General features: G+C 50.1%; 1 protein-coding gene across 2 annotated transcripts; it reads left to right on the top strand.

Annotated features, from left to right (window-relative positions):
• Positions 1–77: 77 nt before the first annotated feature.
• Positions 78–27,639, top strand: RAB7B (RAB7B, member RAS oncogene family). Of its 2 annotated transcripts, XM_070384582.1 has the most exons (6): positions 99–339; positions 10,451–10,519; positions 11,019–11,145; positions 11,877–12,092; positions 19,915–20,040; positions 26,472–27,639. In XM_070384582.1, exons 2-6 carry the CDS (start codon positions 10,467–10,469, stop codon positions 26,550–26,552), a joined length of 603 nt encoding a protein of 200 aa, XP_070240683.1. In that variant the 5' UTR covers positions 99–339; positions 10,451–10,466; the 3' UTR covers positions 26,553–27,639. The 2 variants fall into 2 exon arrangements, with proteins under 2 accessions (XP_070240684.1, XP_070240683.1); XM_070384583.1 differs by lacking the exons at positions 19,915–20,040; positions 26,472–27,639 and adding an exon at positions 14,469–14,689 and having other exon boundaries at positions 78–339.
• The last annotated feature ends 218 nt before the right edge of the window (positions 27,640–27,857 follow it).

Raw genomic sequence — 27,857 nt, 5'->3', positions numbered from 1 at the left:
CTCTGTAAACTCAGTTCTCAGCGGGCCCTAGATCCAGTCTGCTAGGAAGCCCAGCTTTCCATCCTCCCCACCCACTCCACCCACACAGCTGAGGTCACACCCGCCCAGCCTCTTTTGCAACTTTCCCAAGTTTGTGCATAAAGAGAGAGGAGGAAAACTCAGAAGGAAGTGACTTGGCCTCAACAAGTTTGCTCCCAAAGCCTTTTTCCTTTGATCTAGCTGAGACTGCTGTTCTAAGAGGAGCCCTCCAGACTCAGAGAGAACCCCCCACCTGCCATCGGAGGCTGAAAAGACTCTGGAAGCTTTTCCTGGTTTTTGTCTGTTTCAGCAACCCCAGAGGTACTTGGGTTTGTGGGTGTGGGGAGGAGTGGAGGAAAGGGAGGCTTCGAATCTGGCAGCTGTGGAGCGTAGATCCAGCCCAGAGACCCCTCCACGCCTGAGCAGCTCCCAGGGGTGGCAGCAAGCCAAGGCAGAAAGGACTGCTTGCCCAGCCCAGGGAGCCTGCCCGGTCGGGGCTCTGCCTGGCCGCAGGCAGGGGGCAGGACGGTGCGGCTGGCCACACAGTCAGAGGAGGGCAGAGATGGAGCCAGCAGGGCTGGGTCCTTCAGCACCCCATCACACTAACAGGGCACCTTCCAGGAGGGAACCGGGTCGACCCAAGGGTCTCGAGAGGAAACAGGAAACTCCTGGAGTAGGAAAGCGTCCCTCTTGTTCTAAATCGTAAATATTCCTCGCGTAGCTCTGCAGGGCTTGGGGAGTCAATGAACAGAGTTGAATAGACTCAGAGCTTAGTCTCGGCTCACCTCAAGCTAGTTGTTCCCGACTCGAGCCCGCTGGGCTGTGATGGTGTTTTGTTAACTGCAAAGTGTCGTATAATTGCTAGGCATCATTGTATATTAACAAAAATAATTGCTTTGGAGTGGCTAATCCATTCCCCATCACACAAGTGCCGCGGAGATAGTGACTGATCTATATCTTCGACCTCCATAGTACTGATGTGTGGTAGGCACGCAGTACATATCCTGATGGATGGATGGATAGATGACTATTTATTGAAGACTCAATATTCCTGGCATGGGTCAGCCTCTTTAGAGGGATTGAAAGGTGTGAGGCATTGTCCTGCCCTCTAGGCACTGACAGTCTACTTGGGGAGATAAGACTAATACGCCCAAAGAACTTAAAGAACGGGAGTGCTGAGCCTCCTGAAACCAAGACTTCGGTACACTTCCCTGAGGGAGCAGGTCTAAACCTGCTAGGTTTGGGGTGGGTGAGGTGGACTGGCAAGCCTTCCTGAGAGGCAATAAAGACTTGTGCTCTCTTGATAGCCTCTTTTCAAAGACAAACTTGCTCCCAAGATTGTAAACCCCATTTATGTGTTAGGGTGGATACCTCTGTGATTTGCCAAGGCGTGGGAGCAGAGACAGGAGGCACTGCCATGGGGTGGGAGGAGGGGGCAGGCTTCGCCGGCTGCCGAATGTTCATCTGCCCCTGCTCACTGCCTCTCATCCCTCCTCCCTGTCCGCAGCAGTGACCCCTCACCCAACACCAAGGAGGCAGAAGCTTGTGTCTGGGTCCTGGTTGGGGCCAGAAGGGCAGAGAGAGAAGGAAAGTGGGCAGGTGAAAGCAGAGCAGGTCCAAGAGTCCTTAGGAGACTGGCTTGAAAACACTTGCGTGGAGGGGTGAGGTGCGTGGGGAGGTACCAGCGCCGTCTTTCTTTCTTACTCTCCGGGCAATCAGTTACGCTGTAGCTTGAGCAGATGGGCAAGGCCAAGTCCTGCCAGGCAGGAGAATAGTTCCCGGCAGACTCTGTTCTGTGTGGGCCTGGGCTGGCTGAACAGGGGCTCTGCTTTCCAAATCTGCTTTTCTCTGTTATTTAACAGTGGAGGGTGATGACTCAGTCTGGCCTCCAGGAGGATGCACTGGTTTAAAGCATCTGAGTCAGCTGGGTTGGGAGGGAGGAAGCTTAAAAGGACAGCCACTGCCAAAGCCCAGCCAAGGCTAGAACCCTTCAGCACACGCTTCCCTGGTGAGCCCAGCCAGTGTCTACCCACAAGCCACCTTCTGTCACCACGGATGCAGTCTGGTCACACTCCTACTGCTAGTTATCCTGGGGCCAAGGACCAGGCTGTTTTATTTTTCAAATAGAAGGACTCACATTTACTACTGAACCACCCTACCAATGCATAAACACAGAAACAAAGAGAAAAAAATTTTTTTTCCCCAGTAGAATGTGCCCAGCTGTCCGGATTAGCAGTGATTTATCCTATGTATACAATAAATAGCAGTGACCTTTATACCGGATCAACATGGGACCCTCTCACATGGGATTCCTTACAGACCCAGCTGGGTTCTTCTCCAGGGTCTCTTCTTGGAGTTGTACATGATCTTATTACCAGCTGGCATGTGAATCCATTGGGAGAATGGGATATTTCTTCTGCTTTTGTTTCTTGGCCAGGAACTGCTTGATCCTGAAAGTCTTGTGAGAAGGCACGGTGAGGAACAGAGTCAACCACATACAGCGAGGGGTGGAGCAGGGGAGGGTGCCAGGGTCCAGCCCCGGCTGATCCAGGGTATTCGAAGGAGAGACGGCCTCGGCGACCTATTTATTTAAATAGTCACCAAAGATATAAAGAGTAATAGAATGAGGATAGCTCAGTGAGGAAATTCAGTGGAGAAAAGAGGTTGAATAATTCAGCCAGAAGGTGAGAGAAAGAACGACATGGGGAGACCAAGTTTCGGTGAACAAGGCCCGCACTTTATTTTCCAAAGTAGTTTTTATACCTTAAGTTATGCATAGAGGATAACGGGGGAAGGGTAGAGTCATGCAGTAAGCCAGGCTTTCTTCCTGCAAACTTATCATATGCAAAAGTTAGGTGATTTGCATCATCTTCTGGCCCAGAGGCCTGTTAACATTTTAAGACCCTTTCTTCAGAAAACTTATTTTTCTCTAAAGGTGATTAGGCAGGCGCCACCCTCCAAAAGCGTTGAAGTTGCATTCCTATAGGGCAAAGGTGTGGTGGGCTACAACAAAAAAGAATTAACTCAAGGGTCCAAGGTTACAAACATTAAAGCTACTACTTACACCAATTATATTAATCAACACACTGCCAGGGACACAGCAGGTAAGGGATATGGAGACTTAGCAGCAAACATTGGCCCAAGAAGTGAAAAACTCTTCACCAATACAATTTCTAATCAATCTTTTAACTGCTCAAAGGAATCTGTGTTTAGACAGTTTAGAACATCTCATGCCTCTCACAGTTGGGAGGCTCTGAACAATCACATGTGGCCAGAAAAACCTATTCAGGCAGGCTAGAGGATTTCCAAGGGAGTTTGTAGGTTGAAACACTGTCACACCCAGGAATTATTAACTGGAGCTGTAAGCTAACTCTTTTTTCAGAGAGAGATAGTGGGGGACAGCCCCCCGTAAAGTCAGAGGTGTAGGTGAAAGCACAAAGCAGAAAGTAGGCAGACTCTGGTTTTGGGGGTAGATGCTTGAGAATTTCCAGGGGGACTCCTGAGGCTCGATCCTGCCTTTGTGCATGCTGAGCCTCCTTCCTCATGACCTTTGCCACGGGTGGAGTTCCTCACGCTGGCTCCTGGCAGTGATAGACTTCCAGTTGAGCTATTCCAGACCCTGAAAGATCATGCTGTGAAGGTGCTGCACTCAATATGCAATATGTGCTCAATATGCAATATGCCGGGAGATGGCTCCCGGCAGGAGGGGGCGACCTGCTGTTGTAAACAGCACCCGCAGCAAATCCCTGCCGTCGGGGGGTAGGGGGAGAGCTGCCTGGCAGCACACTTGGAGGGCACGTTAGGGGAAGAACCAGGTAGTGGTAGGCAAGGGAGCTCAGTAGAAGCTGAGGTGAGCTAGAATCTGGAGAAGAAAAGACTCAAGTAAAACTGCCACCCTATGAATCTCAGGAGGGCTGGCGTGGAGCAGAGGAGCTGGGCCTTCTTTCTGCGGCTTCTGGGGGAAATCCTCCCCTCGTGGAGGGAAGCTCTTTGGGGGCACATCTGTCCATGTCTCCATGAATATGGGGAGGTATGGGAGGTGGCACCAGGTGGGCTTCAGGGTCCGTCTCTAGCATACTGGAGCAGGATCCACACCGGTCACTTGAAATCAGCCATGGTGGGAGTCTGCACCGCAGAAAGCAGCGGGCACTGTGGATCCGGCCTGTGTCCCCCGCCACAGTTAGCCATTTAACTGGGTCCTTTCAGTTTGCTGTAAGAACGTGACCCACGGGCTACCCTGCAGAATCAGCCTCAGCCATGAGGGGTGTCCATTTTACCCACAAGGGAACAGACTCATCAAGATTAGGAAACTCTCCCGAGACCACAAGCATACAGACGTGGGATGAAAATCCTGACTCTGAAACTCATGATTATGCCATGATCCCCAGAGGCCTCTCTCCTGCCCCAGACACAAACGTGACTATCCTGTCAGATGACTTTGGGCTGCCATCCATCCATCCACCTGCTCTTTTTAAAGGAATATTATCTTTATCAGATATTTTAAATTACAATAACTTAGACTAGTATAACAAATTTTAGCAGGATGTATATAAAATAAAACAATAGCTCCTAGCCTTTAATCTACCTTTCCCAACCTCCTGTTAATCATTCAGTATGTATCTATTCATAGCTTTCTGTGTATCGCAAAGAACGAAAGAGAGTGAAATAGCTCAGTTGTATCCAACGCTTTGCATCCCCATGGACTGTAGCCTACCAGGCTTCTCTGTCCATGGAATTTTCCTGGCAAGAATACTGGAGGGGGTTGCCATTTCCTTCTTCAAGGGGTCTTCCCGACCCAGGGATCGAACCTGGGTCTCCCACACTGTGGGCAGATGCTTTACCATCTGAGCCACCAGGGAAGCCCAAAACTGGACCTGAGGGAAGTCCCCTCAAATGTCTTAAGAGCATGGTTCAGGGTGACACTGGAGCCATGATAATTCAGCATTTCTATGGAGAATTTCTCCAGACAAGAATACTGGAATGGGTTGCCATTTTCTTCTCCAGGAGATCTTCCCAAACAGGGATTGAACCTAGGTCTCCTGCATTGCACGCAGATTCTTTACCGACTGAGCTATGAGGGAAGCCTCTGTGTATTACAGGACAAGGCAGTTTTTTTCTTAAAGGAGTGAATTAATAAAATGTCTGTGTATTGTGCGACAAGCATAAATATAATATTAAACATATGATCACATACGTAGGGCTGTTGTTCGTTTTTATACAATTGGGATCATACTGTACAAAATGTTCAGTGATTTTATTTTACTTAAGTCATCATCCTTTTCTACTTCATTAATTGACTCCTTTGAAAACTGCCTAGTATTCCAGAGTATGAATGATCATAATTTAATGCCACAGTCTCTTACTGATGGACATTTAGGTTACAGTGTTCTTCAGCAGTTACCTTTACAAAAATGTGTATTTGAGCACATGTGTATTTCTGTTGGATACACTTCTAGAATTAGAATCTAGGGTATGTTCCTATTAAATGTTGTTACTTGTCAAATTGCCCTTCAAAAAGATGGTGCCAATTCATAGTCTATCAGCAATAAACGAGTTTTTCCCCACCCATTTGTCAACACTAATTTTTTTTTACAGTTAGTTTTTTTTAATTTGTTTATTTTTTAATTGAAGGATAATTGCTTTACAGAATTTTGTTTTCTGTCAAACCTCAACGTGAATCAGATATAGGTATACATATATCCCCTCCCTTTAAATCTCCCTCCCCACCGCACCCCTCTAGGTTGGTTCAGAGCCTCTTTTTGAGTTTCCCGAGCCATACATAGAATTCCCATTGGCTATCTATTTTACTTATGGTAATTGAGTTTCCATGTTACTCTTCCCATACATCTTACCTTCTCCTCCCCTCTCCCCATGTTATTATCAATCTTTTTTATTATTTACTTACTTAGCTATTTGGCTGTGCCAGGAGTTAGCTGTGGCACGCAGGATCTTCGCTGCAGCATTCGGACTCTCCAGTTTTGGCTTGCAGGTTCAGTAGTTGTGGTATACAGGCTCAGCGGTTCCATGGTGTGTGAGATCTTAGTTCCCTGACCAGGAGTCGAACCCACATCCCCTGCATTGCAAGGCAGATTCTTAACCACTGGACCACCAGGGAAGTCCCTATCATCAATCTTTTTAATTTCTGCTGTTCTGGTGGGTGGAAAAAGTAGTATTTTTTAACGTTGCATATCCCTAAAAAGTGAGTACCGCTCAAAACTTACTACTTATCATTTGTAAGATCTCTGCTGCTTACTTATTCTTGGCTCACTTTTATGTTCTGTGTTGTCTTTGATTGTCATCTGTAGAGTTCTTTACACAGAGTGGACATTGATCTTCTGTTATTCACATACGCTTTCTACCTCCCCTGCCCTCAACCCCGGCTCGGCCGCACCATGTCAATCCCAAGCCATCCAGCCCCCAAGACTCTGACAGGGGCACCAAAAGGGTGTGTGATCCTCACTGCAGATTCGCAGAAGGCAATAGGCAGGACTTAGCAGTTAAGAGTGTGTTCTCTGGAGCTAGGTCTGGAGTCAAATCCCAGCAACTATTAACGTAGGCTCTGCCACTCACAGACGGCTTCTAGAGGTGAACTACATACCTGGCTTCTCTAAACACCTGCTTCTTCAGTGGTAAAACAGAGATAATAGTAGCATCAATCCCCCAGGCTATTTTTGGGTATAAATAATAGCCATCAGATAGCTAACATTTCTTGAGCCCTTAATTTGTGCCATAAATGCATTATAATAATGTACTATGTGTTATTAACCTCATGATGATATGCATATTATTTCCATATTCACATAGTGCTCTGCACAACACCAGGCAAGTAAACCTTAGCCTAGAGTGAGTGCTGATGGCTGTGTGGTGACATGTCTCACTCCTCTGCTTCAGGATGCTCACAGACCCCTGTGGTCAGTCTGCACACCAGAGCTCCTGTCCAGCAGCCCATTCCCTCAGCTTCTGCTGTGCCTCTTACCATTTTGGCTGCCTTTCTCTCGGTCCCCTACAGCTCTACCAGGATTTGGTTGGGGTTTACCAGACCTGAGTCGAATACCCTAGATCCAGCGCACACGGATTCCACAGATTCGAGCTCAGGAGGTCAGGGGGCAACATGCACAGAGCAGGCTCTCTGGCCTCTGGGTCACACATGAGCTCATCCATACGCTGCCTGTGTGGCCTGAGATGAGTTATGAGTGACTTGGCTTCTCTGAGCCCCGTTGTACTCATTTTGAAGCTCAGGATTCTCCAGGTCATACAGAGCAGCCCCTGTGGATGCTCAGCCAGTGCTGGCTCCCTTCCCACTCCCCTGCCCCACTGTTTTCTGACTCCCCAGGGCTCTGTACTGGCTTCTGAGGCGAAGTTAGCAGGTTACACCAAAGCCTTTAGGTAGGAGCCCACCCTCGCTCCCTTTCCTGAGTGGTGACTGATGCTTAGAGACACGTGCCCTTAGGAGCTTCTGAGTCACTTATCCTGCAGCTGGCTTCTGGTGGGCAGTGACCCCATTACAACATACCAGCCCTGCTTAGTAGCCTGACTTTTCTTCCTCTGCCTGTCTGAAGTGTGGGAAACGTATGACAAATGAGTAAGCATTTGACAAGATTCTTGGCCTGATAGTCATGACCCTTAACCTTGCTTCCTTCCTAGGCTTTTCTCTCCCCACACTCTCACCTCACCCTTCCTGAGGCAAACCATCCACGTCCTCCACTCACCTATCCCCCAAGCTTGATTATTTCATTCTCTCCTCTGAAGTATTCCCCCAACCTCATGTGTCATTTCTGCAGGGCCCAGGTGGATTGCCGGCTACCACAAACACACACACACACACACACACCCCCTCACAGCACTTTCTCCAGGCTTTGGTCAGGACAGTTTCCACTTTCTCTCTGCTGTTATCGCTTATTTGCTTTGTCTTTTGCTCCTCCCAGTGTCCAGGGCAAGTCTCTCATGGCCCAGTGACTTACAACTCCAATAGATAAAGCATTTTTCAACTAGAAGGGGCCTTGGGTCACTGGGTCCCAGATGGCTCATGCTGTAGTCAGAAAGCCAAGACTCAAAGACAGGAAGTAACAGGCCCCAGCGGCAAAGTGAGAACTGGAACCAAACCCTCAGGACGTCCAAGGGAGAGCTTTTCCCAGTTCCGGGGAGACGCAAGTTGGCAACCTTGACCAGTAAAGTCGGATCAAGGTTAACTCACATACATCTAGTGCATCCGAGATTAGAAGACCCGGGACTTGGGAATAGTACATATGTGTGTGTACAGAGGGGTAGAATGAAAGAGCTAAGTAAGCACAAGTCCCTGAAACAGTTTTGCTTTATCTTCTTAAAAATAATAATTATATATGCATAAATATATAATTTGTATGTATATATGTTTAACTTTTCATTTTCACGGCAACCGACTCCAGTGTTCTTGCCTGGAGAATCCCAGGGACGGGGGAGCCTGGTTGGCTGCCGTCTATGGGGTCTCACAGAGTCGGACACGACTGAAGCGACTTAGCAGCAGCAGCAGCATGTATAATCATGAGGCTTCCCAGGTGGCACTAGTGGTCAAGAACCCATCTGTCAATGCAGGACATGTAAGAGATGCAGGTTTAATCCCTGGATCTGAAAGATCCCCTCGAGGCGAATATGACAACCCACTCCAGTTTTCTTGCCTGGAGAAGCCCACAGACAGAAGAGGCTGGCGGGCTACAGTCCATAGAGGCACAAAGAGTTGGACCCAAATGAAGTGGTTTAGCATGCTCTCATATATATATAAACATACATATAAGCATTTTCCTCTTACAGGAACAATACATGTTTGACATGTTTGCTGTAAAAAAAAAAAAAAACACACTAAAAAGTATGCTATGCTATGCTATGCTAAGTCACTTCAGTCGTGTCCGACTCTGTGTGACCCCATAGATGGCAGCCACCAGGCTCCCCCGTCCCTGGGGTTCTCCAGGCAAGAACACTGGAGTGGGTTGCCATTTCCTTCTCCAATGCATGAACGTGAAAAGTGAAAGCAAAGTCGCTCAGTCATGTCCGACTCTTAGCAACCCCATGGACTGCAGCCTGCCAGGCTCCTCCATCCATGGGATTTTCCAGGCAAAAGTACTGGAGTGGGGTGCCATTGCCTTCTCCAAAAAAGTATAGAGACCAAAATTAAAATCATGTAGTTTTCTACCACCCAGAATTAATCACTTACATTTTTTATATATTTCCTTCTAGAACTTTTTCCATGCAGGTAGGAATTCATTTCAGGCTTCCCTGGTAGCTCAGCTGGTAAAGAATCTGCCTGCAATGCAGGAGACCCGGTTCGATTCCTGGGTTGGGAAGATCCCTTGGAGAAGGGATAAGCTACCCACTCTAGTATTCCTGGGCTTTCCTGATGGCTCAGATTGTAAAGAATCCGCCTGCAATGCGGGTGACCTGGGTTCAATCCCAGGGTTAGGAAGACCCCCTGGAGGATAGCATGGCAACCCACTCCAATATTCTTGCCTGAAGAATCCCATAGACAGAGGAGCCTGGGGGGCTACAGTCCATGGGGTTCCAAAGAATCAGACATGACTGAGTGACTAAGCATACCACAGGAACTCATTTCAGTACTGGGGATGGGGATGGGGATGGGGGTATGGTTTCTATAGTTCAGTGTCTTTTGTTTTTCATTTAGATCCCATGGCATAAGCATTTTCCCGCATTATTATAATACGCTCACAAACTCCATTGTAATGACTGCTTAAGAGTTCACTCTGTGCCATAATTTTTTTTAACCATTTCTTAATTGTTGGATGTTTATAAATGACACTGGGGAAGCACATTCTTGAACAAGATCCTTTGCCCGCATTTCAGATAACTTTTTTAGAACAAATTCCTAGAAGTGGAGGGCGGGGACGTTTTTAAGGCTCTCCTTACTTGCTGCCAAGCAGCTTTCCAGAAACATGTACCAGTTACACCCCCACCAGCTGCATGAGAGAAGAGCCTTTTGATTCTGCCAAGGCAGCAGCACCTCGGGCTGGGGGAGGGCACCGCTTCACCAGAGGCGTCTCTGCATCCGAACAATGGGCCCCTTGTCCCACCCCCATCTCCTCTTCCCGCACGGCCCTCCTTCCCGGCTCCCGGCTTGTCTGTCTGCAAGGCCTCTGTTCAGTCCAGTGCAGTCTTGGTGCTCCAGGCTGCTGCCTCCAACAGCAGGGAGGGTAGAGCTAAAGGTGAGAGGAGAGCCTGTCCCGTGGGGGCACCATCCTTCCAGCCCCAGGGAGACCCCCAGGAGAAGTGAGGGCAGGGAGTGTGTCAGGGTTGCTCAGTCATCTGCCTCCTTCACAGAACAAGCCCACCCCAGCCCCTGGTACTAATCTGCATGTGGCAGGGGAGAGGAAGGAGAGGCCAGCCCCAGTGACAAAGGCCACAGGGGCCTCTGGCCAGCTTGAGGACAACTTCTGTTTCCCTGCAGATTCTGAAGCCCCTCCATGAATCCTCGGAAGAAGGTGGACCTCAAGCTCATCATCATTGGAGCCCTGGGGTAAGCCAAGTTCAGCTCGGGGCCTAGGGTCTGGGAAGCAGCCCCTTCCAAGGACAGTGAGACATCCAGGATGTGCTGCCCGCTTCCACGGGTCCCTTTCTGATTCAGAGTGGCACCAGGGAGGGCGTTCTACCCCAAGGAAGGGAGCCGAGGTGGGAGAAACAGGCCGGGAGTCAGACCACCTGGTTTCTGACCCCAGCTCTGCGGCAACGCCACAGTAACCGGGTACGTGAACTGGGCAAACCATTTAGCATGTCTGCCTTCCTCCGTCTGGCCACACACAGGAAAGGCCTGACCATTTTGCTGGGAGGCACTCAGCTCTCTACAAACTTCTCTGCTCACTTTGGTCCCTATTTCTAGAGTCCATTCCCTAGTCCCTTGCTCCTCAAACTGCAAATGTTAGAAATTCAAAGTCTCAGAGAGAAACTGTGGTGAGACAGACAAGATGCTGAGAATGGTGTGGGGGTGTGTGTTCACGTGTCCTGGTTTTTCCTCTCAGTGTTGGAAAGACCTCCCTCCTCCACCGATATGTGCATAAGACGTTTTACGAAGACTATCAGACCACGCTGGGGGCCAGCATCCTCTCCAAGATTATCATACTGGAGGACACAACCTTGAAGCTGCAGGTGAGCAGCCCTCCCATCCCCTCCTCAACATACGTGCCTGAAAGTCAGCCCACAGTTCCCGGACAGGCTCTCACACAGCAATGTGCACCCAGAAATAGAGTCGTCCAGAGCATAGGTCAGCAAACTTCAATTCATGGGCCAAATCCGGTCCTCCATCTGCTTTTGAAAATGAAGTTTTAACGGAGTACAGTCCTGCCCATTTGTGACCTCGTGACCTTATGGCTGCTGTCACACTACATCAGCAGGACTGAGCAGCAGCAACAGACAGTGTCTGCAAAGCCTGTTATTCAGGAGTACTTTCACACCTGACCTGGGAGAAAATGAGGGCTCAGATGTGACAGTACTCTTAAAAGTGTTACTTGCTCAGTCGTGTTTGACTCTTTGCAACCCCATGGACTGTAACCCGCCAGGCGCCTCTGTCCGTTGGATTCTCCAGGCCGGAATACTAGAGTGGGTAGCCATTCCCTTCTCCAGGGGATCTTCCAGACCCAGGGATCGAACCTGGGTCTCCTGCATTACAGGTAGATTCTTTACTGTCTGAACCATCAGGGAATCTAAATATTAGTGCAGAGATTCTGTAGTGTACATGAATGACAGAGAGTCATATCCGTGCATGAAAGGACCGCATGCGCCTTTACCCAGAAAGGAAGCTTTGACATGAGGTGGCCTGGTTGAACGTCCCTTCAGCCACTCATCACAGCCCCATGGGGCCACTGCTCTTTCCCTTCCAGATCTGGGACACAGGCGGCCAGGAGCGATTCCGCTCCATGGTGTCTACATTCTACAAAGGCTCTGATGGTTGTGTCCTGGCTTTCGATGTAACTGACCTGGAGTCCTTCGAAGCCCTGGAAACCTGGCGGGGTGATGTTCTGGCCAAAACCATTCCAATGGAGCAGCCCTACCCCATGGTGGTGCTGGGGAACAAGATCGATCTGGAAGACCGGCAGGTACCGTCGGCTCATTCATCCATTCACCAAACATGTGAGGACCAGTTACATGCCAGGCGCTGAGCTAAGTCCCACACATACAGAGCTGAAGCAGGCATAGTCCTTCCCTTAAGAGTTTCACAGTCTAGTAATGGATGCATTTTAAAGGTAATTATGATGCAATATGGTAAATCATGAGCAATCATAGAGAACACCTTGGGAACCACAGGGAAAGGGCAACCATCTACTCAAATCCAGGGTATACAAAGGGCTTCCTAGAGGAAGCGGGTTCCAGGCTGAAGAAACAACATGAGCAAATGTAAGAAATAGCATCAGCAAAGGTAGGAAATAGCATCATGATATGAGCTGAGAACCGAAGGCAATTCTGTCTAGAGACCGGGAATGGAAGAATGAAGGCCTAAGAAGTAGGCAGGTGGGATTTGAATTAACCTGTAGAGTAGTATTTCTTTTTTTGGTAGAATATTTGTTCTACCCAAGGTCAGATATGGAGTCTGTAGTTATGCATCCTTGAATCTTCAAATATTCTCAGAAAGTAGTAATCTGTATTTTTATTAGCTTAAGCATATTCTACATCATCTGGCTAACCGCTTAACAAATGATCTGCTTGCTCCATGACGGCACTGACCACATCTATGTGGGTATTTACTTATTGCAGGCATTGAGTCAAGCTCTGTTCATCATTGCCTACTAATAAGAAAAGAGTAAAAGTAAGTTAATTTATAAAAGATGTTCTTGTGCCAAACAAAACCCAAAAGACACCACAAAGAGTGTTTGAACAAGCTGACTTAGTGTTTCAAATAGAGACAATAAATGGGGAACTAAGTCATCATATTTGAACCACATTTTCAAAAGGGTTCAAGTAAACAGTGATAGGAGAACCGAGGCATCATTTGGAAGGATGAAGGGTGGGTGGTGAATAAGGGTACTTCCAGCTAAGCCACCCCCTCCATAAGGAAGAGCCTCCTGTTCAGAGAGAAAGACGAGTTTGGGTTTGACACGCTGAGTTTGAGGAGCTTGTAGAACAACTGATTGGGGATGACCAGTAGGCTTTAGAACACATAAGAATGAAACTTCAAAGGAGAAGTCTGTGCTAGAAATAGAAATACAGAAGTCATCAATTCTCTGGTTACTACAGGTTGCAAATTTAGTGTCAATTCTCTAAGTACAAATCCTCAATCTCAAATAAGAGTCTAAGTCCTAAATTCATTCACCAGCCAAGCAGTCTCGAATTTCCGCACTGGGGCCAGCAGCAGGTGAGAACACGGTGGCCTAGGAGGCAGGTCCCATTGCCAGCTTTACGCATCCACATGTGCTCCCCTTCTCGGGATGATTCTGGTTTCAGGCTCTGTTAGGAGTGAAGCAGAAAGAGGAGAAGTGGTCAGAAGGTCAGGGAAATCCTTATTTGACTGGTACTGTCTCGTGCGCTCCAGCAGATATGTCACGCTGTCTCTTGGTGGGTGACTCCTTTGGGTCCTAAGAAGCCTCCAGTGGAACATTTAAATGTACCTCCCATGGCAAAGGTCTTGCATATACTTCCTCTCTCTCCTCAGCTTCTAATTTAGGAGTTTAAGAGCCATCCTCCATCCTACAGTTCAGCTTCTCCGGCAGATGCTCTCCCGACGGGGTTTGTAACAGCTGCAGGCTGGCGAGCTCCCCTTCCCAGGGCGCACCGGTGCGTGCTGGCCGCACTGATAGCCCCGGGTAATTCATTCTCAGGGCACTGTCCTCTCTCTGCCCTGATGCCTTTCACCTTAAGCCCCACGGGTGCAGTTAGACACCAGTTCACTGTAGCCACCAACTGTCATGTGGCCTCCCCGAAGCCCTCTTTTGGTCAGAGTTGAAGCTTTATATGGTCTTCCTCTTGTGTGAGTGTTCCCCCAACACAGTTCTCTGCAAAAAATATCCTTTCTAAACCCTCCTTTTCAATCTTTTTCTATCCATGCCGGAGGGCTTGGAGTCATTCAGCAGATTCTTGCTCATCAACCTTTGGAAATTTGCACGGTCCCATGGGTGGGCTCTTTTCCAACCAACTTGATATCCGGCATCTATCAGATGGTAGTGTCTCTGCCACAACTTCCATTTCAGCATCTTGCTTCTGTAGGTCATGGGGTGGGAGGTCAGGGGTGCTCGAGACTGAGAGTCTAACTTTCCCTCAGTGAGATAAGAGGCAGCATCTTCTGTTGAGAGGGAGGAGGAAGGGAGGCAAGAAGGAGTCTTGAGAATCGTGGTGAGGCTGCGCCAGGCACTCTGGAGAGAAACAGGTGAAGGAGCTGGCCAAGGACGAAGCGCAGGACTGACGGTGCAGCAAGGGCTCCGCTAAGGGAAGAGACCAGGAGACCAGCTGAGTAGAGTCCGGGTTGTGGTTTTCTTCAACAGCAGTGCTGGGGTGAAGGCCAGGGACCTGAGGGAAGGTTTTTCCAGACAAGAGTAGCTGAAGAACAGAGCCGTGAGGACACCGAGACCCATGGAAGGAAGAAGAGAGACCAGGAGAGGCTGAAGAACCAGGGGGCTGTCAGAGGTTGAAGAGCAGGCAAAAGGAGGAAGGGAAAAAGAGACCACGTGTAAAGGTTCATGGAGGCCCTGGGCTGGGCCTGGAGGGGCAGGCGGAATGGGGAGGAGGTGGAGATGGAGGGAGGGGAAGGAAGTGTGAGGCTCGGGGCTGCGTGGAAAGGAAGCTTCACCAGATCACAAGCATCCAAGGAACGAGGGTACCGGATGGGAGGTGTAAGTGATGACTCAGAGGGGTAGAGGCATCCAATCCCAGCCACGGGGGCATGAGCTTTGTTCTGCAGAGAGAGGAAGAATAAAGGTTTGAAAGAAACAGTGAAGCCCAAGGCAAGCCCAACTCCGTCTCTGGGATCTTTGCTGAACAGGGTGTGGAAAGAGCTCCCCCACTGGAGAAGGTGACAGGATTTGGAGGGGGGCAAGCCGGAGGAAGAGAGGTGAGGAAGTGCTCACAGGCATGAAACAAGCACAGGGAAATGCAGAGGAGGAGCTGGGAGTGGGGCTCGCAGAGGGACTTAGATCCAGAGACCCGGGATGGGGAGCCAGAGGTGAGGCTGGGACACCGCTGCCCTCCAAGGGCACAGACCAGGCAGAGGATGCTGCCAAGCCTGAGAGGCGAAGCTGGGGCTTGGAGAGCAGGCTGCAGATAGTCCTCACTTGCACAGGGCTGAGTGGATAAGGACCCTGAAGGACCACCTTCTCTGAGCTCAAATTCATGTGTGTCTTTGGCCAGTTCCAGCTTCTTTATGAAATGGACACCAGACTCAGATTTCATGAGGTTATTTGAGGCTCATAGGCAATGATGCCTATAAAGCACATGGCAATCTTAATACATGAAAGAGATTGTTACCCACCTTCTTAATTTAATATCTCCAGTGTGGGGGCTGGAAATATAGGGAAGTTCTTCCTACTTAACAAAAAGAAAATGAGTATTTAAAACGCACATACTAGATATGGCACGATGAAGTGTTAGTCACTCAGTCGTGTCCAACTCTTCGTGACCCCGTGGACTGTATCCTGCCGATCCTCTGTCCATGGGATTCTCCAGGCAAGAATACCGGAGTGAGTTGAAATTCCTTTCTCCAGGGGATCTTCCCCACCCAGGGATTGAACCTGGGTCTCCTGAACTGCAGGCAGATTCTTTATTGACTGAGCTGGGGAAATGAGCATTGATGGTTGTACAAAGACGTGAATGTACTGATGCCACTGAACTGGATGCCTCAGTATAGTCCAAATGATACATTTTACATTTATGTATAAATATACATTTTATATTTATATAAACATATGAATATATAATATATAAAATTACATTAAATATATAATTATATAAAATATATTATACTTATATAAAATTTATGTTTTATATTTATATTTATATATTATATATATATATTTATATTTTATATTTTTGTATATTTTACCACAATCAATCAATCAGTATCTCACCAGGATAATTGTAAAGAAATTGCTGACTTAGGTTTTTCTTAAAGTCTCTACCTGTTTTACAGAGGTAAAAGGGAAAAAAAATTGTTAAAAAAAACCCAGCTCTGCTAGCATCTATGCTATGAGGAATTTATTCACTAGGATGTAAATTCTTTGCTCTCAAGTAGGCAGTTTCTGATTCACTGCTGATCCATAACATTAGGATTATGTTTTCTGAAGATATTCTTTGTTATTTTTTATTGGTTTCAGATGTATCTGACCTATCTCAAGACACACAATTGATCATTTTAATGCATATGAGATGGAAAAGCATCATAGATAAACGTCTGCAAAATGGACTAATTTTGTCAAACATTTGACCGCTGATGAAAAATAAAATGTTAATAGTATGTGCGCATGCTAAGTCACCTCAGTTATGTTCTACTCTTTGTGACCCTATGGACTGTAGCCCACCAGGCTCCTCTGTTGATGGGATTCTCCAGGCAAGAATACTAGAGTGGGTTACCATGCCCTCCTCAGGATCTTCCGGACCCAGGGATCAAACCCACATCTCTCATGTTTCCTGTTTTGGCAGTTGGGTTCTCTACCAGTACACCACCTGGGAAGCTCGTATATTGCCAAGGCCAGAGGAGCCTGGTGGGCTACAGCCCATAGGGCAGCAGGCTCAGACATGACTGAAGCAACTTAGCACACACACACATCAGCCAAAGCAAAAACCAACAGAGTAACACTTGCAAAGTTTTTACCCTGCCCATGTCTCCATGGGCCACAGCCTGAGTTTATGTCTACAGTCAGAGCCTAAGTGATATATAACTGTTATTTTAGAAATAAAAGACAACAAGATTTTAAAAATCCTGAAGTTGGTGCTAGAATTGGAAAGGAAAAGTGAAAAGTGCCGTGTGGGTCGTTTTTTGCCCCGTGGCGACTTTCTGAGGTTGACTGGAAGACGTGAGGGGATTATAAAGAGAACGTTAATTCACAATACAATCCCAACTGATATTCTGGAGTATGTATTTAACCACTCTGTAAAAACTGGACAGAGAAGGAGCGGGAAGAAATGAGATAAACGTCTGTCACGCCAGGCAGCAGGCAGGGTCGGTCATTGTCCGCGGCGTGAAGGGGCTGTGCCTGTGTATCACTGTACGTGTGGGCTTATCTTCCTAGCTCTGTCTCTGGGTGAACTTGGGCACCAGTCTGGGCTTCTGCTTCTCACGCCATGAGATACAAAGAAGCTCCCTGCCTCCTGGAAAAGCAGAGGCACTTGAGCTCATTTCAGTTCGCTTCCGTGTTTACTGCAACCCCTTAGGACCAACAGTGTGCCCAGAAAGATGCTCGTCACCTGGTGGGGGGTGGGGGCAGGGGTAGGATATAAAGAAGGAGAGAACAACAAGAAGAGGAAGTCCAGTCCTTGACCTAAAGTCTTTTTAAGGACTATAAAAGACACAAAGCCCCTTGCACTCCTAAGATGCCATCAACATATCACAACATATTAATTTCTAAGGGTCGATTATGTGTGTATTACTGGTGAGGACAACGATAATCAGCAACCTGGCCATCCTTGATGCTTCATCCACATAGCTCAGGATTTTGCCCAAGCTGTGAGGCGTCTTGGTTGTTCGCCGGGTCAAGGGCGCTTATGGTCCAGAGGAGGGGGCCGTCCTGGCCGGCTGGGGAGCCCCTCGCACCACGAGGCAGGAGGACCTTAGGACCAGAGGCCAAGACCAGCGCTGGGGCCGCTCCCTGCTCTGCTCCAGCGCAGCAGCTCCCGGGAGGCTGGGGAAGGAAGAGGGTGTGGGGATGCCATCCGGACGCCCCAGAAGGCAGGCTGCTCAGCTAACCACAATGCCTAGACCTGCGGCCAGAACAACAAGGACCAAAGAGACAGGCAACAATGGAGCTCCTTTAACCCCAGGAAGACAGACTTTCCAGAACCTGCAGGAGACAAAGGATAGTCTCAGATCTCCCCCTGGCTGCCCTGTGTTCAGGAAAAGGAGCTGAGTCATTCTTTGTTATGAGAAAAACCTTGGCTCCCTTAAACAAAGTGAAACAATGGTTATAAAGCACCAGGCACAGCAAATAGCAACATATGGTCATTCCCTATCCCTCAGATAACTGATCAGACTAAACTCAGCGGAGCCAATGGTCTTTGGAAGTAACCTGCAGAGCTGCCAGAGCCTTCTCCAAGCCAACGTCCTCAAACTGTGATTGGCATTTGCATTTGCTGCTGCTGCTGCTAAGTCACTTCAGTCGTGTCCAACTCTGAGCGACCCCAGAGACAGCAGCCCACCAGGCTCCCCCGTCCCTGGGATTCTCCAGGCAATAACACCGGAGTGGGTTGCCATTTCCTTCTCCAACGCGTGAAAGTGAAGTGGCTCAGTCGTGTCCAACTCTTAGCGACCCCATGGATTGCAGCCTACCAGACTCCTCCTTCCATGGGATTTTCCAGGCAAGAGTACTGGAGTGGGGTGCCATTGCCTTCTCCGGGCATTTGCATTTGGGTAGAGGTATATTCATTCAGCCTGTGGAGAGTGGCTTGTGGGGCCAGGCCAAGAGCTAAAAAGTCCTGACTCTGAGCTCACGGCTCAGACAGTAAAGAGTCTGCCTGCAGTGCAGGAGATCCGGTTTGATCCCTGGGTCGGGAAGATCCCCTGGAGGAGGAAATGGCAACCCGCTCCAGTATTCTTGCCTGGAGAATGCCATGGACAGAGGAGCCCGGCAGGCTTCAGTCCATGGGGTCGCAAACACGACTGAGCGACTTCACTTTCACTTTCTTTGTTTCTTTCTGAGCTCAAGAAAGCTAGAGTCCAGCGGGAGACAAGTTCCTGCCCAGAAGCACAGCTCCTGCCCAGGACCCGGCAGAGGGCAGTGCAGGTGGCGTGAGAGCGCGGGGCTGGGGCCGCCTCCGAGTTCTGCCGAGCTGTGTGATCCGAGGCAAGCTGCTGAAACTCTGAGCCTCAGGGGCCTTACCTATAAGTGAGTGAAAGTCGCTCAGGCGTGTCCGACTCTGCAACCCCATGGACTATGCAGTCCGTGGAATTCTCCAGGCAAGGATCTTGGAGGATAAGGCCTTTCCCTTCTCCAGGGGATCTTCCCAACCCAGGGATTGAACCCAGGTCTCCTGCATTGTAGGCAGATTCTTTACCAGCTGAGCCACAAGGGAAGCCCAAGAATCTTTCCGACCCAGGGATCGAACTGGGTTCTCCTGCAATTGCAGGTGGATTCTTTACCAACTGAGCTATCAGGGAAGCCCTCTTACCTATAAAGTACAGCTAAAAAGACCCACAATGTTGTTAGCGGATTAAATGAGTTAGTATGATCAGACGTCTAATCCAGCATGTAGCCCAGAGTAGAAGCTTATCAGCTGCTCCCAGGACTTTCCCCTGGGAAAGAAAGGTTAGCAGGGACCCAGGTCTCTGCCCAGCAGCACGGGCCTAATAAGCCAGCTCAGGAGAATGGGGTCCTCCCCCCAGGCCCTGGCTGGTGTCTGTTGCATCCACCTGCCTTTGCAGGCACTGGGATAGGAGCTGGTGGCAAGAAGCCGCTCCCAGTCCAGGCTGGGAAGATGCTGTAGCAAGGAGGGCTTTAGTTCTTCCAAGCCTGTGTTCAAATCCTGCTCGGTCCTACACATGCCAGTCTTCAGTCTCCTCATGTGTGAAACGGAGCTAACAATAGCCACCTCATTGGCTTGTGTTAAAAAAAAAAAAAATAGCACAGGTAAGCTTACAGCCACATGGAAGGTTCTCAGTATATGGGAGTGGTGGTGGGGACGGTGGGCTTGGATGGTGGTGATGATCGTGGTGCAGACGTGATGACTGCAGGGATAATGGCGACGATGATACAGGAATGGTGGTCATTTCTTACCCTCATGCAGGTTCCGCAAGAGGTAGCCCAAGGCTGGTGTAAAGAGAAGGATATTCCCTATTTTGAAGTCAGTGCCAAGAATGACATCAACGTGGTACAAGCCTTTGAGATGCTGGCCGGTCGGGCTCTGTCAAGGGTGAGTGGCACACGCCAGGGCTGCCCCCTAGGATGGGCGGGCTCAGAAGCATCTAGAAAAGTACATGCTGGGCACAGGGAGGGATGCGGCTGGGACAGGAGTGCTCATTATCTTGGTTAATTAGTTACTGGATGAGCTCGACAGTACTCTAATTCTGGAACCACAGAATTCCAGAGGCATTAAGCTTCCTTAGCTTTATGGGGGGTTCATCATTGGTGGTTCCTCAATCTGACTGATTATCATTTGTGGAGTTCCCATAAAATTCAGTCCTGTATCTCACCCCCACAGATTCGAATTCACTAAGAGTCTGAGAAGCAATGAGCTAGTTCAGTCCTCACTGATGGGAGAGCAGCCCCGTGGTGTTAATTTTAAGTATTGGTCCAGTAGGAATAATCAAGCCTGGGGAATTTGCTGACATCCTCCAATCAAGACAATGGATAGATGTAGACCCCGTGGTGTGGTCTTGCAACAAGCAGGTCTTGAGTGCGCCGTTTGCGCCGGGCCCCTCTCGGTGCCCCAGGGCCCCTCGCTCTCGTAAGAAGACAGGCCCACAGGGGAGCAGCTGCAGCGCAGGCTTTGATGGGTGAGGGGGACCCAGAGGAGGGGCACACAGCCCCCACTGCAGAAGGGAGGCAGGAGAGAGGAGAGGAAGCTCAGGGCAGGCTGCCCGGCAGCATTAGAGGGTTTCATTGCCATTCTGTGTGGAGTCTGGAAACTGTGAAGAGGGTCCATGAGAGACTGGCACTGGGAGGGGCGCAGCCCGTTTCACTGTTCTGCCACATCCAGCCAAGGTGGGCTTCTTAGAAGCAGGGAGAAGGCCATCACGGCAGTGATTTTTAATTTTTAATCTTTAAGGAAAAGCACACATGAGGACAGGCGATTGGAGGGTTGCCCTCTGCGGAGAAGTCCGCTGCGTGGCACTGCCCACCATGGGGAGGGACAGCAGCCACCCCCAGAAGCTGCCCAGGGAAAGGGTTCAAGCTCGCCACCTTCATACCCCATTGCCTTAGCCTTAGGGTTTGTCCTCGTGGGCTATTCTTAATACATCCCCTCCAGGCCACCCGCGCTCGCCGTCTCCTTTATGGGAAGCAGGGGCTATATCCAGCACTTGGTCAAGTGCAGCTCCATCACCCAGTCGGTAATACAGACGTGCCTGCTCAGGCCACTCTCTGGAAGGCGCGCGAAGCTGTTTGACCTTGTAGGGTGACGTGTGATCAACGATCCACCACAAACACAGTGCTGTGATCACTGAATGCTTACTCGCGGGGAAGCTCCATCAGCTCCACCAGCCCGTGTCTGTGTGTGGTTAGCGTCTGTCCTTTCTGGAGAAGGCATGTCCTTCATTCCTGAAGCCATGACCTTCCTGCTGTGTCACTGTCATGATGCAGCGGTGTTAGCAGACGGTAGCTTGTCTTGTTCTTGTTTTTGCTTTCTTCCCAATGGCCTTACTTGTCAAAAGAATGGATTGGCAACCCCGTGTCAGTCCCTCATGATGATAGAGGAAATTTACGACCAGAAGTCTAGAGGTCACAGGTGTGATATCCACGGTCAGACTGAGCTCGGTTGGATCCTGGCCTTATGCTTTCAGGTGGACTCCTGGGCAAGATGTATGACTTCTCTGAGCCTCAGTTTCCTCATCTGTAAAATGGGAATAATTGCATCCCATAAAAATTATTGAGATGTCAGGCTAGGGCTAGAGATGTAGACCTCATGGCCCATGGTCAGGCAGAGGATTAAGGTGTCCACAAGAGTCAGGGCGTGAGGAAAGTGCTATGGGGTGGGGGGTGGGGCAGGCATGGCCAAGGCATCAAGGTGACTGAGAGGTGCTGGTGGCAAGGCCAGTGAGGATGCCTACCCAGAGAAGGGGCCTGTCGGCTGGATGTGGAGGTGACAGTTTGTAGGTGGACGGCTAGGCCAGGGAGGGTGTGAGCAGCAGCTGCAGAGGGCGGACAGAAGGGCGTGACAGAGGCCCAGGTGTGAGTCCACGAGGCTCATGTGAGGGGCCACCACGGGCTCCATCTGTACGAGGGGAAATGGGGCCTGGAGGGAGCCAGGGGCGCTGGGCGAGGTGAGCAGCGAGGCTCTCAAGGTCAACAGCAGCAGACCATGGAGGCCTGCTGAGCCCGACCAGACCTCAGGCTGCATACGATAGGCCCATCGTCTCTAGACCCGCTGCCAGACCCCTGGGCCACACAGGAGCCCACCTGGGGCCTGGAAGCCAGCAGGGTGTATCCCTCTGCAATGTCTCTGTTATGGAGAGATTTGGAGGAGAAACATTTTGCACTAAAGCAAACATGCGTACTAGGACACAGAATGTAAAAACACATGTGGGCTTTTAAGGTGAAGCTGGAGCTTGCAAAACTATATTTTAAGGTCAAAGAAGAGTTTTCAAGGACATTTCCTCCAAGGACCTGTCTCTCCTTCTTATGTGCTCATTCACAGCAGCCCAGAATCCTTGGAGAGGAGGATGATGGAGGGAGCCCAGCCTGGGGTGGGAAGAGCTGGGCTGTGAAGTCAGCGGATCTGGCTTTAAATCCTGCCTCTACCTCTTATTGTGTCCTTGACAAGTCACGTGCCTCCTTAAGCCATTGCTTCCCTCCCTTTACAGTATAAGTAATGGTGTCTTCCTCATGGGGCTGTTGCCAGGGCTAGATAAAATAATATGGTGGTACAGAGAAGGCTATAAATAAAAGGTAGCTGTTTCTATTCATTTATTTTGGCTGCACTGGGTCTTCGTTGTGGCACCTGGACTCAGTAGTTATAGCATGTGGGTTTCGCTGCCCCGAGGCATGTGACTCTGAGATCAAACCTGCATTCTTAATCACTAGACCGCCAGAGAAGTCCCTAAAAGGTAGCTATTTTTAAATGAAAGCGCAGGGAAGTTTCATGCTGCAGGGAAGATGAGCTTGATGGGTGGTTCTGAAGGTACAGGCATGAGAGGATGGGGATGGCAAGGATGCGGCGGATTAAAGAGACTTTGGAGGGAGCACTGTTGAAGGTTGATGATGATCAAACAGAGGAGAGAAGGAATCAGGAGCTGCTGAGGTTGATGATGAGGTTTCTAGCTTGCCAAACGGAGGAATGATTGATTAGTGTTGCTGTTGGCCAAGATAGAAAAGAGAGGAGGGAAAGCAGAAGCCTCACAAGAGGAGGAACAATGTGGTCCACTGGGGCACGTGGCATCTGAGCTTTCGGGCATTTGAGAATGTCTGAGTTCTGTAGTGAGCTCTGGATGGAAGGAGCGATTTACAGGTAGAATACCAGAAGAGGTGCTCAGTTTGCATTCTGAAAGGAGAGAAGGTAGGTAGTTACATTAGTGTCCCGATCTGGCCACTTTGAAGGATCAGGTGTTTAGCTATTCATGGTTAAGAATGCCCTCATAGAATAGCACTGAAACATGAATATTACCATATGTGAAACAGATCGCCAGTCCAGGTTCAATGCATGAGACAGGGTGCTCAGGGCTGGTGAACTGGGATGACGCTGAGGGATGGGATGAGGAGGGAAGTGGGAGAGGGGTTCCAGATGGGGGACACATGTACACCCATGGCTGATTCGTGTCAATGTATGGCAAAAACCACTACAATATTGTAAAGTAATTAGCCTCCAATTAAAATTAATTCTTTAATTTAAAAAAAAGAATGCCCTCATAATCAAAGAAGGGAAACCCACCTGCTTTGGGGGATTTGGGCTGATAGGATTTTGCTCTTACTGAGTTGGCAATACCACCCCTGATGGGCTGGTCAGGCCTGGCATGGGCCGCAGTGCGGAGGCCCAGTTCCTTTTGGGTTAATTAGAGAAAGACATAATTACCGTGTCTGGGAGAAGGCAGGCTGACTAACAGCTAAGCCTAGTGAAATTACAGGACTTTTATAAGGTCCTTGGGGTGCAGGATGTAAAGGCAGGGTCATGAGGTGACCAGGCTTGGAGAGACAGACTCACAGCCACGTCCTCACCGAAATGATGTCTTAGGATTCTAGGTGTTATATCACTTGGCATGCACACACTTGCCAAGAGGACTGCGGTCCGAATTTCACCGGGAGCCTAATTATGGCCTGCGATGACTTGGAAGCTCTGTAGGAAACCCGAGGATTGAGATGATGCCCTTTTCGAGTGAAATGATGTCATAAATGGAAAGAGCTCAGGACTGACATGACCCTGGGGAGGATGTGACTATTACTGGGTGAAGAGAGCCGGCCTGAAGACCTCAATCTTTACCTGTGTAACGGATGAGTAGGCTTCTCACATCCTCCCAAGTAGCATTCTGTTTGTTCCCCAAAGTGCAGAGCTGCTCCGGCAGCTCAGACTCTCCTCCCACAGTCCGGCACTGAGGCTGAGGCCCAGGCTCTGCTCATGGTCTCAACCAGCCTGGATGTGAGGCTGGGGCACTCTCAGGGTGGTGAAACAGCAGGCCCTCCTGGCCCAACAGGTCCAAGAAGAAATGTTCTGACTCCAGCCAAGGTATCTTTGTTGTTCCCGGTGAGAGGGGACTGACAGATTTTCTAAAATAAGGGCACCTCTGGGTAGGAGCCTGTCTTTCTGGAAGAGGATATCGGGGTGCCTAAACTGTAATGCTACAAGCCCTCCCTGTGATCCTCCCAGAAGAGTCAGGCTTTTAACCACAGTCAGCTCAGTGGAGTGTGCATGCCCTGCATTGGGGGCTGATGCAGGACTCCACGGTGTCCCAAAACAGACCCAGCCTTGCTACCAGGCCTATATATATGCTGGGAGAAGGAGCTTAGTATATATTATGCTTGGCACCTATATTAGTAAATCTGCTATAATTAGTATAATATAATATATTATATTATATATATATATAATATATATAATATATATATCCCCAGCAGATATATATATATTATATATATATATAATATCCCTGGAGGGATATATAATATAATATATATATATAATATAATATAATATAATTATAATAATATAATTAGTAATATATATATAATATATAAATATTATATTATATATATATGACAAGGCTTCCCAGGTGGCGCTAGTGCTAAAGAACCCACCTGCCAGTGCATGAGATGTAAGAAACATGGGTTCCATCCCTGGGTGGGTAAGGGAGGAGGGCATGGCAACCCACTCCAGTATTCTTGCCCAGAGAATCCCATGGACAGAGGAGCCTAGAGGGCTACAGTCCATAGGGTCGCAAAGAGGTGGACACAGCTGAAGGGACTTAGCATGCACTCATGAATATGTGACAAAGAAAATTCTAATTTCCCCAGAGAATTTGCTGAGGGCTACTCCAGGCCCATCATCCAGGCTGACTAAGGGTAGCTGTGCTCTGCTGGCTGGTAGAGCTGGGAGATGGGGGCTCTGCAAGAAGCAAACACATGAAGAAGGGCTGGGTCCCAGGCCCAGTGCCCTGAGTTCTGGGCTGTCAGGCTGAACTACTGCTCAGCCTGAGGGTGGCAGTGAGCGGTGGGGCATCAGAGGACCTTCTTGTGCGTCTTGGGGGCCACCATCATGAGGGCGAAGCAGCCTCCTGGGATCCAGAGTCATGGGTACTAAGGATTTGGTTGACATTTCCCAGCTGGGACCCACAGAGGAAGTAAAGGAACAGACATCATTCTGGAAATTGTCCCCTCGGAGGGGCACTTGAGACAGACAGCCGCATGGAGGGGGCTGGTTCCCAGCTCAGGTCCACACCAGCATATCCACTGGTGTGGGTGGTGAGTGATCCACTCACCATCACACACACAACACCCACCGTGGGAGGAGAGTGAAGGCTGGGAGCTCAGAGATGGGGGAGCATGAGCAGAGAAAGAGACAGGATCCCTCTAAGAAGAGGCCCATCTCCAGCGGGAGGACAGCCTGCCTGCCTCACCCCTGTGCCAAGAAGGGCGGCTCATGGCGAAGGGGTGGCCAGCCGGGTGGGCAGAGGCTTGTCAGGCTGACTGCAGGCTTTCTCTGGACCTTGCTGGGATAGGAGACTTTGGGAGGGTGGGCAGAGAAGCAAAAAGGCCCAGTAGAAACACTGAGTGTTTTTGGGAGGGCTCCCTGGATGTGGGAGGGACAGAGGATGGAGGGGAGGTTGGGAACTGGACACAGAAAGCTGGTGTGTGGGGACGTCCGCAGGGACGTCTTCTGCAGACACAAGCAGCGGTCTGTCATCATCTCTGTCACCTGAGGTCAGACGTCCCCCGGGTTGTCCTCTCTGGAGAATGGTGAGTGAGGGGACCCGGCTGGAGGTCAGGAGCTCATGCAGCCGCCGGCCTGCTCTGGGCTCCAGGGAAGTAGCTGGAGAAGGAGGTGGGGCAGGAGCGGGCAGGGAAGACGTCCTCTGGGCCTCCCAGCTGCACAAGGCGAGTGAACAGAAAGCCCGACCACCAGCAGCCATTGAGAAATAGAGGGCAGGGGGAGCTTAGCCCGCTGGGAGGCGAACGCTGACGCCTCTTTTCCTTCCGCAGTATCGAAGCATCTTAGAGAGTTACCTCACAGACTCCATCAAGCTCTCACCGGAAGACCAGCCCAAGAGCAGATGCTGCTGACCCTCCGGACCCCGCTCTGCGCGCCCAAGGACGGAGCGTGCGCCGAGCTGGCCCGCCGGCCGCCCGCGGTCAGACGGCAGCCAGGCTCCGAGGCCCTCGCCTCCATGCAGGCTCCAGACCAGCCCCGCCTCAGGCTGAGTGCAGACAGTCAGGGCGGAACCCGGGACGTCCCAGCCGAGGGACGGCCCCCTCGCTGGCCCCGGCTTTCCTGCCCTGCGCCCTCCCTGGACACCTCCTGCTCTGGAAGGCGCATCCCTGCATCCAGGCCGCTGTGTGTGGAGGCGATGGACCGGCCTTCCTCAGCGCGCCCACCGCACCCCACCCCCTTAGAGCCTCCGCACAGCTGTGGACCAGGGTCCCTGCAACCAGGGCTGGGGAGGAGGTCCCCCTCAACCCCTGGCAGCAGCTGTTCAGGCCTGGGACAGACTGTCTGTCTGTGTCCCCGGAGCACAGGACAGAGGGAGCACAGGAAGACCCCCCGGGACCGCGAGTGTCTCCTTGGCTCAGGCTGCGGCCTCAGCTGGTTGGTCTGTCACACGAGGGCAGCACGGTGCCCTGCCCACATCCTGTGGCTCTTAAGGACCAGAAGCTCGGCTTCAATCCCAGGCACTCCCGTGGAGACACACTGCCATTCCCTCAACAAGTCCTTTTGGGCATCTACTATGTATGATGCCTTGAGGTCCAGGGACCCGTGTAACGAAGACCTTGCTCTCCTGGTCTGACGTTCTGGAGAGGGAGGGAGGCAGTAAACCCAGAATTTAACCAGATTTTCAATTAGCAGGTAAGCGCTTGAACCAAGCAAGGTAATGGGAGAGAGAAGGACGGAGGGTGGGGTTAGGTGCTGTTTCAGATGTTTCAGACAAAGTAGCCCAGGAGAGCTTCCCTGGGGAAGCGACATTGGCCCAAAGGCTGGAGAATGAGAAAACGGCTGCCATCTGAACTGGACGAAGAGCGTTCTGAGGACAAGTAGAAGCAAGGGCCAAGGCTCCAGGTCAAGGACAAGCTTGTTTTATTCCAGGGACAGTGAAAAGACACTCATTAACCTGAGAACTCAAAGCTGCTATTCCAGAGACAAGGTGGATACCGCCCCCCACCCCACCCCCTACCCCCCTCCCCTCGCCCCCAGCTCCGGAGGGCTCCTTGTCAGCCGGCCACCAGAGGGCAGCAGTGCGCCTCCCAGGAGAGCAGGAAAGGGCGGCTCCGTGGACGCTGGGAGGGCCGCAGTTTTCCTCTGCTGAGATGCTCAGAGCTCGTTCTTTGGCTCCGGGCATTTTCAGTCCTTCGAGATTCGTGAGGCAGAAACAT

Source organism: Bos mutus, chromosome 16 (assembly GCF_027580195.1).
Source record: "Bos mutus isolate GX-2022 chromosome 16, NWIPB_WYAK_1.1, whole genome shotgun sequence".
NCBI classification, from domain to species: domain Eukaryota; kingdom Metazoa; phylum Chordata; class Mammalia; order Artiodactyla; family Bovidae; genus Bos; species Bos mutus.
Note: the sequence above shows the minus strand (reverse complement) of the source record. Positions and strands in the feature narration are given on the sequence as shown.